Below are 17,096 nucleotides of genomic sequence, written 5' to 3' on the forward strand. Positions count from 1 at the left end.
ATTCTGGATCTACTAATGTGTTATTAACGATTTTTTTTTTTTTTGCGGTATCACATATCTATCTTACTTCTGGGAATGTTTTACTAATTTGGTGGCACTCCTCAAAATCTTTTATTTATAAAAAAGATTTTTTTTATAACTTATAGCGCGTTACCAGTGACACACACACACACACACACATATATATATATATATATATATATATATATATATATATATATATATATATATATATATATATATATATATATATATATATATATATATAAAAGAGGCCCCGACTATCTTTACCATCTGAAAACTAGTAAGCGTAACCCGTAAAATTAATTTCAGCACTCCCTGATAGCACTCCACGTTCAGAAAAAAATGTTCCTTATCGGACCCTCATTCTCTGATGGAAACTCGGATCATCGTTCAGCCCCGGGTAGGAAGCCGTTTGTCTGAAGTGACCGAGATCCCTTGTAAAAACACATCATAGTTACAAGCATTTATGTTCGTATATCAACACCTGGTAAAAGTGAATTCACTAATACTAACCTCTAAAACAAATCGGAAGTGGCTGGATTGAAACTGGTTTGCCTAAAGGCCGTACACCTGCTTCGGCTTCCTTTATATCGCGCTGCCAGATATGTTTTCAATTTTTAAATTCGGGGTATTAGGTTAATAACAGTATGTCACATGATATTTGTCTGACAAGCAAGTGCTATTTTCCAACTCTTTTCATTGCAAAACAATAGAAAACGTTCATTATTCCTGTCAAACTTTGCTTTTGTGGCTTTTAGAATGATTTTTTTGCCCCAAAATAGCTAAATTTCAACATTTTTCCAGATGCTATCACAGAGAACTTCTTTGCTCTTGTCTTGAGGAATTGACCACATGTGTAGCAGAATGCATCTAGAGAATGACTGCAGCCTCTTGATGCCATGTCACCTCTTGTGATGTGTCTTCTCAGGCAGCCAAAGCAGAACTGATTGGTGGTCTGCAAGCCCCTACTTTTACATTGTCTAGAATATTCTTAGTCTTTCTAGAATGTGTTCTAGAATGTTCTCAATCTTTCTAGAATATTCTTGAACCTATTTTAGAATATTCTGAATCATTCTAGAAGATTCTTGTAGATTCTAGAAAATTCTTGATACTTCTATATATTCTTCCTGTATTCTAGAAAATTCTAGAATATTCTGGAAATGTTTACATTGAATAGAATGTTCTAAAATGTTCTAGAAACTTCTATAAGTGTCTGATAGAACATTCTGGAAGATTTGAGATTTCTGAAATATAAGCAAATTCTTCTAAATATGAGAAAATTCTTGCTAGATCTGGTCAGTTCAAGAATGATCTTATTAAAATTAAAAATCTTTAGAACACTGTATTCTTTCTTTCATTGTTTCAACTTATTTGCAACATTTCGAAAGCAATTAGATCAGCAACTGAGATTTTGCAAAGGTCTTTACCTGACATGAAAACCAATAGTAACCCATACTATAATGAAATAAGGAAAAAAAAAAAAAAAATGTAAATTCATTGTTCTAACTATAAAAGCAAAGTTTTAGGATCAAAATAACTTTTTTTCTGTTTTGTTTAGATGAAAATAACTGGAAAGTTATGGTTTGGGGCCAAGAACAAGACAAAAGTGAAATTTTGTTACATAGTGTAATCTGTCTGCGAGAAACAAGTTTTATACCAAAGAGAACCTGAAAATATGAAATGCGAATACACTAAATATGCGGTTGCTAATGAATGATGCGTCTTGTCCACCAAACCAAGTTGGTATTAATTTATTCTAAAAGTATGATTTTGATATAACGCAGCAGCATTATATTTATTTATTTATTTATTTATTTATTTATAATGAAAAGAAAAACACTGTTCCAAGTTTCCATAGCTTAAAGTAAGAATGGATGTCAATATTCATCATGTTAACACCGTGTGAAATAAACAATACAAGCATTATCAACTGGTTTTCAAGGGTGGGGGGGGGAAGAGATAAAAAAAAAAATCAAATCAATGTACTATAAAGTTGGTGCAAAAATATCGAGTACTTGGATGCTGGATTATGATGCTTATTTACAGCTTGAATGTGTATAGTTTACCTTTCCCTTACAATATGTCTATCTTGACCCCTAGCTCACATTCTTAGGTTATTGTTGGTCATCCTTACCACTATTTGATTCCCAAGGTCTGAAAACGTCTGTCCTGTATCCTGTGTTGTGGTTATTCACCAGGTTAAGTGGGGGAGGGTAGTGGACTTGAGATGACAGAGGAAAAGTGCTTGCTGTAGGTTCTGAATTAGGGAAAGGGAAAGATATGGGTAAATATTGAGTGGGAAGAGGTACCAGGGATGATGTGGAAGGGCCAACCAATGCATCACAGTGTGGTGCAAGACTTTCCTGGTGCAGGAGTTCGTGGTATAACGGTTGTTGTATTCCCGCAAACTTTGACTTGTGGTGTGCAGAATGGTTGAGAGAAGAAAATGTGTGCGGTTTTGTATCATTTTTATCCAGAAAAGAAGATGAGGCGACTTGGTTATGCGATGTCAAAGGCTGTGTTAGCTCCTCTTGAAAGTGTGTGGCACTTTCAGACGCCTGTTGAGCCTGCTGAGTCGTGAGGAAAGGCTGGAAACCTTCCATCAAGTCCAGCAGTATTGGAAACTGCGAACAGGACCTGCCGGGATGAAGAGACTGAAATAATTTATTTGTGTTTACAGATGAGAACTTTTTTTCTGAAACAAGGATCTGAGTTAGACAAGTAAACCAGATAATTAGTTTTATTATGACCTGCGAATGGGAAGTTATTTTGTATTTTTTTTTTCTATTTCCTGACTACGCTTAAGATAATTCAAATATGGTCATACTCATTATTTTGTAAAAAAAAAAAAAAAAAAGTTTATAATATTGAAAGCTTAGTTTCTACGAATCAAGATTATGAATTTGAAAACAATTAATTCAAATACAGAAACTTGTACACAGGATCTGATGTTGTGGTTGTCTATTGACACCATTTTCCTGCACTTCTTCCTTGTTTGTGTGACCTTTAATTAATTTTTGGTTAGCTGTATAACTATATTCTGGACATATTTGTGATCAAGCCTGGATTTTAATAACGTTTTTTTTTTTTTATTGACTTCGCTTTCATAATTCTTACTTCACTGCATCAATACTATAATCTGAGGTATGTTATCCGCATTTTAGTGACGGGGATTACATACATACGAGTGTACTATTTTGATATACTACCTGTTTTGATATGTTGACAGGTTTCTCGCCTTGCGTTTCGGACGATACTTGTAGTTCGGGTATTTCTTCATGTGTTGCAACCTGGTGGATAGACGAGCGTGTATCATTATGGTAGCCTCCAGAGACCAGCAGAAATGTTAGTGTTTATATAACACACAAAGTTTATATAGATAATGAAAATTACCAACAAGAATAGTGAACGAGACAGTTGCTGTAACAGTAAATATTCTCCGCCAAATATGGAAGGCTGAAGGGATTTTAAGATTAGAAGATATGTACAAAGACCGCAAGAAAGACGATAATTTTAAGTCATGTTCGAAATGTAGGACAGGACATGAGTGGTGTCAGCATAAGAGCAGAATAGCGCGTGCATCAGTTGTGCTCCGGCCACGTGGTGTCTTGTGAAGAAAGGAATGCTGAAGGAGATGGCAAAGGAACAAAGAAAAGAAACACTGCCATGCTATGAACGTATTTACATAAAAATGGCATATTGCTTTCCATGTTCAGTGATATGCAGACTTGCAGCAATTTAGAAAACACTGGACCTTATAAAATACGAAGATGAACTTAACAAATTCAGCATCTCGCAGGATCCCACACTGACCCAGGCAGTCAGTGTGAGTCTATACGCTCACCTCACTCTTCTTGCTTTTGTACATTTCACATTTTACAGCATCCGTATTACTGAGTCCTTCGTTAGTCCGACTCGCATTTTCAGTCATGAGCACCACTCCAGCATCCTCGCTACTCAAGAATTTATACTCAATTTCATCCCTGTTTTGCCCACTTTACATTATTACTCATGTTAACATGCATCTTTCGTTCCACTGGTACACCCAAACTCAGCCTGTTTCAGTTCTTCGTTTTTACTGTGACCTGAACTGTTTCAAGAGAGTAGTATCAAGACACCTTTGGAACTAAATTTGCTACCGTTTTGAAAACTAGTTAAAATTTTAGGAGCAGCAATTGAGAAGACTATATTTCGTATTATCACTTATTTTTGTGTCATTCGTCAGCCTCCTTCCTACGAAAATTACTGGTAACATCATCACCGTACAGTGCGGAATGGACGATAAGTGGTGTAAAATATGTAAATTTCAGAAACGCAAGCAAGATGCTGTGACGCAACAGACAGAGTGGGGTTGGCGAGCATATATTCTCACCCTGTAGTCGTTGGCTTCAAAACTAATAGTTTTTGTGATAAGTGGAGCTCAGTCTGTTATTTTTTATCAAGGTGATTTACACAGCATTGCTGTAGATTATTACTCAGCGCATTAGAAAAAGTTGCTGTGTCACAAGCGCCCAATAACTTTGTGATACTGCATGTGTGTGTGTGTGTGTGTATATATATATATATATATATATATATATATATATATATATATATATATATATATATATATATATATATATATATATATATATATATATATATATATATATATATATATATATATATATATATATATATATATATATATATATATATATATATATATATATATTAAGTATCAGCGACTTTTTGTTTTACTCATAACCTGCTGAATAATTAAATTTATATATGTGCTTATTTATTTACTTATTTATTTATTTATTTATTTTCATTTATTTATTTTTGTTTTACCGTGAGATAGTCATTAGTCAATGTAATTATTCAATGAGCTAGCATTTCCTTTTTCTTGTTTTTATGTGAGAAGGACTCCTGTCAAGGGCAAAAAATACTGGTGAGGAAAAAAAAAAAAAAAATTCCCACTAAAGGTGTCAGACCATAAAGGGGATAACACCAAAGGCAAGCCCAAAATTATCTCAAGCGTCTTGAAACCATCTTCTTAAAAGAGTTCGATTCATAAGCAGAAGGAAATACAGGAGCAGGCAGATAGCTGCAGAGTTTACCAATGGAAAAGATGAAAGCTGAGAATACTGGTGAACTCTTGCATTAGGGGTGTAGACAGAATAGGAGTGAGAGAAAGTGAAAAGCCTTGTACAGCGAGGTCAAGTGAGGGGAAAGTTATACAGTTAGCAAGATCAGAACAGATTGCATGACAATAGGGACAGAAGATAGCAAGAGATCCAACAATGAGAGAGAGAGAGAGAGAGAGAGAGAGAGAGAGAGAGAGAGAGAGAGAGAGAGAGAGAGAGAGAGAAAGCAGTCATCTGGAGCAGAGATATTGAGGCGGAATGCTTTTCATTCCACCCTGTTTAACAGACCGGTATAAGAGAAGCGTACCTCATTCATGGGCGTATAAGGCCTCTTTGCAGAGTTAGCAACTGGGAAGGATAATAAAAACAGGTGAAGACGACTCAGAACGCTTAACTTCATATGGACTGTCTTTAGCAAGAGACTTGAAGCTTCCAGTTAGAAATATACCTTAATAAACATTAGTTTGATCATATGAAACAAAAAAGAAAAAGAAAGCCTTACCTCAATTTATTAGACTCAGCAAAGAACGGACTCTTCTCAGCTTCGGTTAGGTTCGCCCACTCAGTACCTGCATGCCGACGACGAGGAGGAATTGTAATATTGTAATAATAATAATAATAATAATAATAATAATAATAATAATAATAATAATCTATCTATCTATAATTATAGTATACCAGGCTGCCATTCTCACACTGGATAGCCCCGACAAAGAACCACACACTCAAACACACAGCATTCAAACTTCCTGCCCAGTCTTCGCATGTGGAAAGGGAGTCACGTGGACCACCCGACGAGACCTAGGAGTTTAGGCAAAGCACAGCTGGGCACGCAAAAGTCGGACAAAGCAAAACATTACACAATAGTAATAGTAGTAATTGTAGTAGTAGTAGTAGTAGTAGTAGTAGTAGTAGTAATAGTAGTAGTAGCAGTAGTAGTAGTAGTAGTAGTAGTAGTAGTAGTAGTAGTAGTAAAAACAACTGCCATTTAATCAGAGTAACAAAATTGTATTATCGAGGCATGAAATCAGAAGTCAGTCAGCTCAATCAAAATTAAGCACCGGTCACCGCGCAAGACAACTCTAGCTTCCTTGGTTTTATTAGGTCTTGTGGGTATAAAGGAAACGTATAGTCATGCAAGCGTGTGTGACGTCAAAGATAAAACGACCTAGAGAAATTTATATTTAGCCAGAAAAATTATTCAGGGCTTAGCTCAAAACATCGACCTTTTCTTTATTATTATCATTATTATTATTATTATTATTATTATTATTATTATTATTATTATTATTATTGTTATTATTATTATTACTATTATTATTATTATTATTATCATTATTATTATCATTATTAATAATAATTCATTCATTTACATGCTCTGATGACACTTATTTCAATATTATTTGCTTTAGTTCACTTCTTTCAAAAGACTGGCCATTCAGGATGATAGGCTATTGTCGCTTGCATCACTAACTGCAAAACTAATATTTTGTCAAAGTAAAAAAAAAAAAAAAAGGCCCCATTTGTGAAACTACACCGCTTAAGTTTTAACCACTTTTTGATACATCACTGCTATTTGCAGCAATCGTATGATGAATGTTCAAGCAAAGCTTTCCGGATTACGTCTCATAGATAGATTTCTTTTTCTTAAAGCCACACTCTCTGATGGCATGTCTTGTGACTCAGATCCATTTCTTTTCCACAGTATCTTCCATATTAAACAAAGGTAATGATTTCGTGTTTACTCCGGAACTTGCCCTTATTATCCAGCAAGATATGGAAGTCTTCCAATAAGGAGGCACTAGACACCTGCCGAAACGATAATTACTCACAGTGAGGTCTAAAGCACTGGATTAGGGGGTGCAGTGAACTTATTAAACCCAGCTGTGCCTTCACTGAATGTTTCCCTTCGTGTCTCACAACACAAGGGGGGCAGTCACAGCCTGCCCTCCACACAAAACTACAAGCACCTAATAACACACACACCCTTCACTCAAAAATTCAAAATTATCATGGGGACTCCTACACCAGCCTCGGAGTCCCCATCTGGGGAGGAAACCATAAATGTCCCCAGGTCGGACTGCTCTTCTGATAACGACCCTAAGTGTTTTGACACACCCCTCAACTTTCTCTTCATTATTTTCAGCTACATTCTCGTCTTAAATATAATTTTCAATCTGTAGAACACCACCTCTCCTCTTCTAAACCTCATCTTTTCCTCACTGAAACACAGGTGTCTGAGGCAACTGATAGTATCTCCTTTTCTGTTCCCTCCTACTTTCTCTATCTTCATTTTCAATCCAAATCTGGATGTTGTGTTTATGTGCGCAACGACTTAACCTGCTCTCGTGCCCACGCTCTTGAATCCTCCGAGTTTTTCAACATCTGGCTACGACTACAGAGTCACTCTCAAACTTAATTTATCTGTGTTGTATACCTCTCACCTAACTCCTCTGACTATAAGAAATTTTTTGACTACCTAACTTCCAAAGTGGAGCACATTGTAACTCTCTTCCCTCTCTTCTCCATTCTTGGAGACTTCAATGTTCACCACCAGCTTTGGCTATCCTCTCCCTTCACTGACCATCCGGTGAATTAGCCTTCAGCTTTGCTGTCCTCTATGACCTAGAGCAATTGATGCAACACCCTACTAGTGTTCCTGACCGTCTTGGAGATACGCTCAACATTCTTGACCTTTTCCTAACCTCTAATCCTGCTTATGCTGTCACGCTCTCTTCTCTGTTGGGCTCCTCCGATTACAATCTCATATCTATATCTTGTCCTATCGCTTCAATCCCTCCTCAGGATCCCCTAGGCAGAGGTGCCTTTGCCGTTTTACCTCTGCTAGTTGAGGGACCTGAGAAGGTATTTTGCTGATATTCCTTGGAACTACAACTGCTTCCGTGTCAGAGGCCTGTCTTTGTGTGCCGACCGCATAACAGAGGTGATAGTGTCTGGCATGGAGGCGTACATTCGTCACTCTTTTTCTCGACCTAAACCTTCCAAACCTTGGTTTAACACAGCCTGTTCTCGTGCTTTACATGATAGAGAAGTGGCCCACAAAAGGTACTTAACCCTTCCATCACCAGAATCTCATGCACTTTATATTTCTGCCCGGAACCATGCCAAGTCTGTTCTCCAACCAGCCAAAAACTCTTTCATTAATAGAAAGTGTCAAAATATTTCAAGATCTAATTCCCCTCATGACTTCTGGCATCTAGCCAAAAATATCTTCAATAACTTTGCTTCCTCTTCTTTCCCTCCTTTATTTCAACCAGATGGCACCACTGCTATCACATCTATTCCTAAAGCTGAACTCTTCGCTCAAACCCTTGCTAAAAACTCTACCTTGTACGATTCAGGGCTTGTTCCTCTCTCTCTCCTCCACCCTCTCCTCCTCTCTCCTCCCTCTCCTCTACCCTCTGACTACTTCATGCTACCTATTAAAATTCTTCGCAATGATGTTTTACATGCCCTCTCTGGCCTAAACCCTCGGAAGGCTTTAGGATCTGATGGGGTCCCTCCTATTGTTCTCCGAAACTGTGCCTCCGTGCTTGCATCTTGCCTAGTCAAACTCTTTCGACTCTGTCTGTCAACATCTATCTTTCCTTCTTGCTGGAAGTTTGTCAACATTCAGCCTGTTCCTAACAAGGGTGACCGTTCTAATCCTTCAAACAACCGTCCTATTGCTTTAATTTCCTGCTTATCTAAAGTTTTTTAATATATCCTCTACAGTAAGATTCTTAAACATCTATTACTTCACAGCCATCTGTCTGATCGTCAGTATGGGTTCCGTCAAGGCTGCTCTACTGGTGATCTTCCGGCTTTCCTTACTAAGTCTTGGTAAGCCTCTTTTAGAAATTTTGGTGAAACTTTTGCTGTTGCTCTGGATATATCAAAAGCTTTTGATAGAGTCTGGCAAAAAGCTTTGATTTCCAAACTACCCTCCTACTGCTTCTATCCTCCTCTCTGTAACTTCATCTCAAGTTTCCTTTCTGACCGTTCTATTGCTGCTGTGGTAGACAGTCACTGTTCTTCTCCTAAATCTATTAACAGTGGTGTTCCTCAAGGTTCTGTCCTATCACCCATTCTCTTCTTATTATTCATCTATGACCTTCTAAACCAAACTTCTTGTCCTATCCACTCCTACGCTGATGATACCATCCTGCACTTTTCCACGTCTTTTCATAGATGTTCAACACTTCAGGAAGTAAACATTTCGCGCAGGGAAGCCATAGAACGCCTGACTTCTGATCTTTCTAAAATTTCTGATTGATGCAGAGCAAACTTGGTATTTTTCAATGCCTCAAAAACTCAATTCCTCCATCTATCAACCCGACACAACCTTCCAGACAACTATCCCCTCTTCTTCAGTGGCACTCAACTGTCCCCCTCTTCTACACTGAACATCCTCGGTCTGTCCTTTACTTATAATCTGAAATGGAAACTTCACATCTTGTCTCTAGCTAAAACAGCTTCTATGAAGTTGAGCGTTCTGAGACGTCTCCGCCAGTTTTCTCATCCCCCCCCCCAGCTGCTAACTCTGTACAAGGACCTTATCCGTCCATGTATGGAGTATGTTTCACATGTCTGGGGGGTTTCCATTCATACTGCTCTTCTAGACAGGGTGGAATCAAAAGCTTTTCGTCTTAGCAACTCCTCTCCTCTAACTGACTGTCTTCAGCCTCTCATCGCCGCAATGTTGCATCTCTAGCTATCTTCTACTGCTATTTTCATGCTAACTGCTCTTCTGATCTTGCTAACTGCATGCCTCTCTTCCTCCTGCGGCCTAGCTGCACAAGACTTTCTTCTTTCTCTCACCCCTATTCTGTCCACCTCTCTAATGCAAGAGTTAAGCAGTATTCTCAATCATTCATCCCTTTCTCTGGTAAACTCTGGAACTCCCTGCCTGCTTCTGTATTTCCACCTTCCTATGACTTGAATTCCTTCAAGAGGGCCATGGATTCCTCTGAAAAAAATAATAAATAAATAAATAAATAAAAAAAAACAATAATAAAAAAAAATATATATATATATATATATATATATATATATATATATATATATATATATATATATATATATATATATATATATATATATATTTTATTATTATTTTATTTATTTATTTATTTTATTTATTTTTTTTTTCATAGGAATCCATGGCCCTAGCAAGGCATCAGCATTAAGTGTGTTGTAGCTCTGGGACTTTAATTTTGAGGAATATTACTTTACAGTCAACGTAGTATTATTACAAACCCGGGTTGACGCGGAGCACGATGCCCAGTGCCCAGTAGCTTATGTCAGGTTCTCGTGGCGCGTGTTCAGCATTCCGTAATATGGAATTTTGTGTTACTTTATAGTCGAAAGCGTAATGCATTTCTCAGCTTGTATATTTGTACTGGATAATGAGGGGCGCGGCAAGTAGAGTTACCGATTTTTATTTATTTATTTTATTATTTTTTTTTGTCAATTAATAATAACATCACCAGTTTACACTTTGTGTTTTATTTATCTATTTATCTTATTTTTTTTTTTTTTTACCAAAAAGTCAGTGGTAATGCAGTGAGTTAGGTGAATCACGGTTGGTAACAAGTAACAGTCAATTAATTGTGCATTTTTTTTTTTTTTAAGCCTTTCCAAAGCTTATTTTCACATTCATCTCTCTCTCTCTCTCTCTCTCTCTCTCTCTCTCTCTCTCTCTCTCTCTCTCTCTCTCTCTCTCTCTCTCTCTCTCTCTCTTCTCTCTCTCTCTCTCTCTCTCTCTCTCTCTCTCTCTCTCTCTCTCTCTCTCTCTCTCTCTCTCTCTATCTATCTATCTATCTATCTATCTATCTATCTATCTCTATCTCTCCGTATCAGAGACATCGACCAGAGTTAAAAAAAAAAAAAAAATAGAAAGAAGGAAAAGGAAAACGCTCACTTATGTTGCTCAAATCTTGTTAGTTCGTAATTTTTGTCATGTAGCCAAAAATATCTAAACATATTTTTTCTTTTTTTTCTTCGTCTTTCCCACTTCATTTTCATCCAGATGGCTCTGTAATCATCTTCTGTATCTCTAAAACTGAATTCTCGCAGACCTTTTATGCCAGCTCCATATTGGATGATTCTGGGCTTGTTCATCTTATACCGCCATCCAGAAATCACGAGGAGATGTTTTGACACTCATTCGTATGAAAGAGCTTTTGACTAGTTGGAGAAAAGATCTTGCAAGATTTCAGACAAAAATATAAAGGGCATAAATATCAGGAAATAGAATACTAATGTATAGTTTGTGAGCTGACCCTCTATCCAAGACAGCACGAGAGTAAGCTGAACTATAGCAAGGTTTCATGCCTCCATTCCAATGACAATCACCTGAATTATGAGCTCTGCATAGAGAGAAAGATCTCTAACACCGAAGCAATAGTCATTCCATCGAAAATCAGAATACTACTGTTTCAGGTCCTCCCACTTAGCAGACTCGTAGTGTTAGAAGTACCTCCGCTCTGATGGCCCTAGAGGCGGTAGTGGAGCTAAAATTGTGATTGGATGAGCCTAACAGAGACCAATTTGAAAAAAAAAAAAAAAGCTAAAAGGTTAGAGATTAGGGAAAGCTAAAAAATGTTGGGCGCAATTCCAAGAAGGCTAAGAACGTGGATAGGGTGCTTCACCAATTACTCTATGTCATGTAAAATAGCAAAGTCAGAGACTTGCTCACCAGACTGGTCAGTGAAAGAAGAGCCAAAGTTGGTAGTGAACACTGAAGTCTCCAAGTATAGAATTTTCAGCAGTGGAGAAATGGGTGCTAATGTTCTCCACTTTGGAAGTAAATTAGTCTTGAAATTTTACATAGTGGAGTTAGATAAGAGATGCATAGCACAGATTAATATACAGAGTGACAATAAGATCTTAACCAGAGGAAAATTCTGAAATCTCAAGAGCGAGGGCACAAAACCAAATTATATCATTGAGTACTTAAACGCAACAGCCAACTTTAGATTGAAACTGAGGAGGATTTTTCTACAGGGCGTAGAGCCTAACTAGCAGTCCTAATCTGACCTGGCAGGCTCTGCCCTCGACCATGTCTTCTCTTCACTCACAAGAAAAGCACAGCCTCAGTTTTTCAATGAAAGGCGCTTCGTTGTAAATTGCCCCGCCCTGATCTTCCTTGGCGGCAGCCCACCACATTTCTATGGCTGCATGGGAGTTCTTGGTAGTGGAATTAAGCGAATCATTACCATCACATAAGTCAGACCCCCTCCCCCCGCAGGATATGTTGCTAAGCCTCTTTGAAATCCTGCATCCCAGCACGTGGCCTGCTTCCCAGTTTTTACAGACCATTGAGTTGTAATGCTGGCGTCGGCTTTGGAGCCTTGGAACCGTCTTTTCAGATTTTGACCGATATGGCACTCTTCCCCGTTTTTTTTTTTTTTTTTCACTGTCTGTACTTATTCTGTCTTCTACACACGATAAGACAAGACATTTTCTTGTGTAGTGTTACGGCGGCTTCTTCCTACACAGCGGCACGCTAGATAACGCCGTTGAAAATCCACACCATCAAGTTATGAAATTTAATTATTTTATGCTACAGAAGTGGAGCGATTCTCCTTCTTGTTCCGGTCAGAAGACTGATTTTTCCTTTTCTCCTTAATGCTATGAGAGACATGTCGCCTCCCAGCCATGAGATGCTTCATTACGTAGAGGTCTGGTTTAATAATGTGGTTGTAATTATTATTTTGTCATTTTTTTATTGCATTTCAATTTTTGACATTGATTCTTTGATGTCATTTTCTTTTATTAATTTATTCATTAATTAAGAACTTCAATGCTGCTTTTCATTGCTGATGTGCCGCGCCGCATGATCTCAATGCCTGGGCGCTTTGAATCTGCTGGCAGGGCGGCGTGTGGACGGTCCACAGGCACCGTGGCGCCTACTGTGGTTCTTCATTGAAGGGTTATTGCTTTTGTGCTTTATTCTTTCACGATTTTTTACTCTGCTAATTTATCTTTTTATTATTATTATTATTATTATTATTTACTGATATTATAACTGTGAACTGTAAATTTCATTATTGCTGTAGCTACTGTTTCATTTAATTATCTCTTAATTTGTTTTATTTATCTATTTAATAACTTATACTTATTTCATTATTATATGTTTATATCTTAATTCTCTTTATTTTTTTGTTTGTTTATTTTGATAGTTTTATTTATTTTCTATTGCATTTTTTATTCGTCTTATTTATATTATTATATTTATTTATTTACTTGTTCATCTACTGATTTTAATTTATTTGTCAATTATCATTATTTTTCAATATATATATATATATATATATATATATATATATATATATATATATATATATATATATATATATATATATATATATATATATATATATATATATATTTTTTTTTTTTTTTTTCTCTTTTTCTTTATTAATTATTTAATTATAATTTTTTATCTATTTTGTTGTATTATGTTTACTATTTTATTTATTCTATTTATCTATTTATTTAATTTAATTTAATTTAATTTATTTCATTTTTTATTTTATTTATTTGTTTATCAATTAATTAATTAATTTTTTTTTTTTCTTTTCTTTTTTGCTGGGATAACCTTGGGGTGGCCCCAAACCCTCTCATAGTCGCGCCTCGGCACCGCTAAGGAACGTGCTCCTCAGACTCCAAAGAGTCTTACTTAATACAGAAATATATATTTTTAGATTTTTTTTTTTTTTTTTTTTTTTTTGTCATCCAGGAAAGCTTGCGAAGCACTCTTGTTCTCTTCAAGCTCGCATGTGTGCGGTAGATTGATTAATGCAGTTTCTCAGAAATTAAGTGAACATAATTTCACCAGTTTTTTAATTACCAGGCAAGTAAAATATTACATTTATTACCACGATCAACACAAGGCGAAGGGCCGAGAGCGTATTTTGCGTCCTCAATCACTTTAACTTGTCAAAAAAGGGTGCGTATGTAACTTACCCATAATTCATTCGTCAAAATAATCTCAATACCACGCAACACTGTCACTGTACTGTTTTAGCCACTGCATCGTTTCATTAAAAAACCGGTAGTGTGAACGCCGCCAAGAAAAATTAATTGCGAAAGCAGAACGAACCGAGCAGCTTACCAAGTATTTTGGAGACCTCTGAGCTGGGTACTTCTGGCCGCTGCACGGATATTTGGCGCCGCCTAACACGTGACCACAACATGAAGGCGTTCATAGGACGTTTCACGTGATCTTTCTCTGTGTCCATGCTGCCACTCGCAGACTGCTTCCGCCACCTGAAGCAGCCGATGGTAAAATGAACAAGTCGCCCGCATTACCGTGAACGCGACCTCCTCGGTTCCTTGTGATGTATTCCGCATAATGCCACGCATAGGCTTCAAGACACGTCTGCATGGTGAAGTTGGCAAAAACGAATGTCACAAGTAAAAATTGATTTATTTCTTGTGCATAGTCAAGCGGCTGCAAATATATTAGCGTATTAGTAGTCATCCTCCCTCTCTCTCTCTCTCTCTCTCTCTCTCTCTCTCTCTCTCTCTCTCTCTCTCTCTCTCTCTCTCTCTCTCTCTCTCTCTCTCTCTCTCTCTCTCTCTCTCTCTCTCTCTCTCTTTGTGTGTGTGTGTGTGTGTGTGTGTGTGTGTGTGTGTGTGTGTGTGTGTGTGTGTGTGTGTATGTGTGTGTGATACACACATACACACCGGCGTGCACCAACCTCGGAGACCCCTTCTGGGGAGGGGACCACAAATGCCTCCAGGTCGAACTGCTGTTCTTCTGGTATCGATCCTAAGTGTCTTGAAATCCCCGTGATCTTTTTTTCTTAATGCAATATTCGTGGCCTTAGATTTAATTTTCAATCTATGGAACACCATCCCTCCTCTACTAAATTTCATCTTTTTCTCACCGAAACGCAGGTTTCTGAGGCAACTGACTGTAGCCTCTTCTGTTCTCTATTTCTTTATCTTTATTTTCAAAACAAAGCTGGATGTTGCGTCTATGTGCGCAACGACTTAACTTGCTCTCGTCCCCACGCTCTTGAATTTTCTGAATTTTTTATAACCTGACTACGACTACAGAGGCACTCTCAAACTAAATTTATCTGTGCTGTATACCTCTCACCTAAATCCTCTGACTATAAAAATCTTTGACTGTTTATCTTCCAAAGTGGAGTACATTCTGACTCTTTTCCCTGTCGCATAGATCTCCATTCTTGAAGACTCCGATGTTTATCACCAGGTTTGGCATTACTCACCCTTCACTGACTAACTGGTGAACTAGCTCTTAACCTTGCTATCCTCCACGACCTTGACGAATTAGTGTAACACCTTTTTCGTATTCTTGACCTTTTCCTAGTCTCTAATCTTTCAGCTCATGCTGTCGCTCTGTCATCTCCACTGGGCTCCTCCGATCACAACTTCATATCTGTATCTAGTCCTATCGTTCCCCCTCCTTTCTCAGGATCCCCAAAGCGGAGGTGTCTCTGTCGCTTTGCCTTTGCTAACTTGGGGGACCTGAGGAGGTATTATTCCGATTTTCCTTGGAAAATAACAGAGGTGATAGCGTATGGCATAAAGGCGTATATTCCTTACTCACTTACTCTCTCTCTCTCTCTCTCTCTCTCTCTCTCTCTCTCTCTCTCTCTCTCTCTCTCTCTCTCTCTCTCTCTCTCTCTCTCTCTCTCTCTCTCTCTCTCTCTCTCTCTCTCTCTCTCCCTAAAGCTTCTAAAGCTTGGTTTAACACAGCCTGTTCTCGAGCTATAGATGATAGTGAGGTGGTCTACAAAGGGTACTTGAGCCTTCCATCACCTGAATCTCATGTACTTTTTATTTCTACCTGGACTCATGCTGTCTGTTTTCCAACTAGCCAAAACTCCTTCATTAACAGAAAGTGTCAAAATCTTTCAAAATCTAATTCCCCTAGTGAGTCCTGGTACATAGCCAAAAAATATCTCTAATAACTGTTTCTTCACCTTTCCCTCCTCTAATTCAACCTGATGACACCGCTGCCATCTCATCTATCTCTAAAACTAAACTCTTCGCTCAAACCTTTGCTAAAAACTCTACCTTGGATGATTCAGGATTTGTTCTTCCCTCTCCTCCACCCTCCGACTATTTCATGCTACCCATTAAGATTTTTTTGTAGTGGTGTTTTCCATGCCCTTGCTGGCCTTAATCCTCGGAATGCTTACTGACCTTATGGGGCCCCTCATGTTGTTCTCCTAAACTGTGGCTCTGTGCTCGCACCCTGCCTAATCAAACTCTTCCAACTCTATCAACATCTACTTTTCCTTCTTGCTGGAAGTCTGCCCACATTCAGCCTGTTCCTTAAAAAGATAACCGCTTTAATCCCTCAAACTACCGTTCTATTGGTTTGATGTCCTGCCTCTATAAAGTTTTTGAATATATCCCTAATAGGAAGATTCTTAAACATCTATCACTTCACAATCTTATATCTGATTAGCAGTATAGGTTCCGTCGTGGCCATTCTACTGGTGATCTTTGTCTTTCCTTACTGAGTCTTGGTCATCTTCTTTTATGGATTTTGGTAAAACTTTCGCTGTTACCTTAGACATATCAAAAGCATTTGATAGAGTCCAGCACAAAGCTTTGATTTCCGAACTAACCTCATAAGGTTTTTATCCTTCTCTCTGTAACCTCATCTCAAGTTTCCTTTCTAACCGTTCTATTGCGGGTATGGCAGACGGTCACTGTTCTCCTAAGTCTAAACAGTGGTGTTCCTCAGGGTTCTGTCCTGTCATCCACTCTCTTCCTCTTATTCATCAATGATCTAAGCCAAACGCCTTGTCCTATCCACTCTTATGCTGATGATACCACCCTGCACTTTCTGCGTCTTTTCATAGACGTCCAACCCTTTAGAAATTAAACTTTTCATGTAAGGAAGCTACAGATCGCATGACTTTTGATTCCTCTGAAATTTCTGATTGAGGC

At 37.8% G+C, this 17,096-nt stretch overlaps 1 protein-coding gene across 2 annotated transcripts in view; it reads right to left on the reverse strand.

Moving 5' to 3' along the window:
- Positions 1 to 1,242: 1,242 nt before the first annotated feature.
- LOC135102294 (sex-determining region Y protein-like) overlaps positions 1,243 to 17,096 on the reverse strand; it is a 20,643-nt gene continuing 4,789 nt past the window's right edge. Inside the window, exons 1-4 of one of the 2 annotated variants that reach the window (XM_064007312.1) lie at positions 14,275 to 14,391; positions 5,656 to 5,722; positions 3,234 to 3,314; positions 1,243 to 2,661 (exon numbers count right to left, since the gene is read on the reverse strand). In XM_064007312.1, coding sequence (XP_063863382.1) covers positions 2,139 to 2,661; positions 3,234 to 3,314; positions 5,656 to 5,722; positions 14,275 to 14,368 — 765 coding nt within the window. In that variant the 5' untranslated portion in view covers positions 14,369 to 14,391 and the 3' untranslated portion in view covers positions 1,243 to 2,138. Of the gene's footprint in view, positions 2,662 to 3,233; positions 3,315 to 5,655; positions 5,723 to 14,274; positions 14,392 to 17,096 lie in introns of those variants that run through there. The other variant, XR_010269610.1, reaches the window with a different exon arrangement.

Source organism: Scylla paramamosain, chromosome 7 (genome assembly GCF_035594125.1).
Source record: "Scylla paramamosain isolate STU-SP2022 chromosome 7, ASM3559412v1, whole genome shotgun sequence".
Taxonomy (NCBI): Eukaryota; Metazoa; Arthropoda; class Malacostraca; order Decapoda; family Portunidae; genus Scylla; species Scylla paramamosain.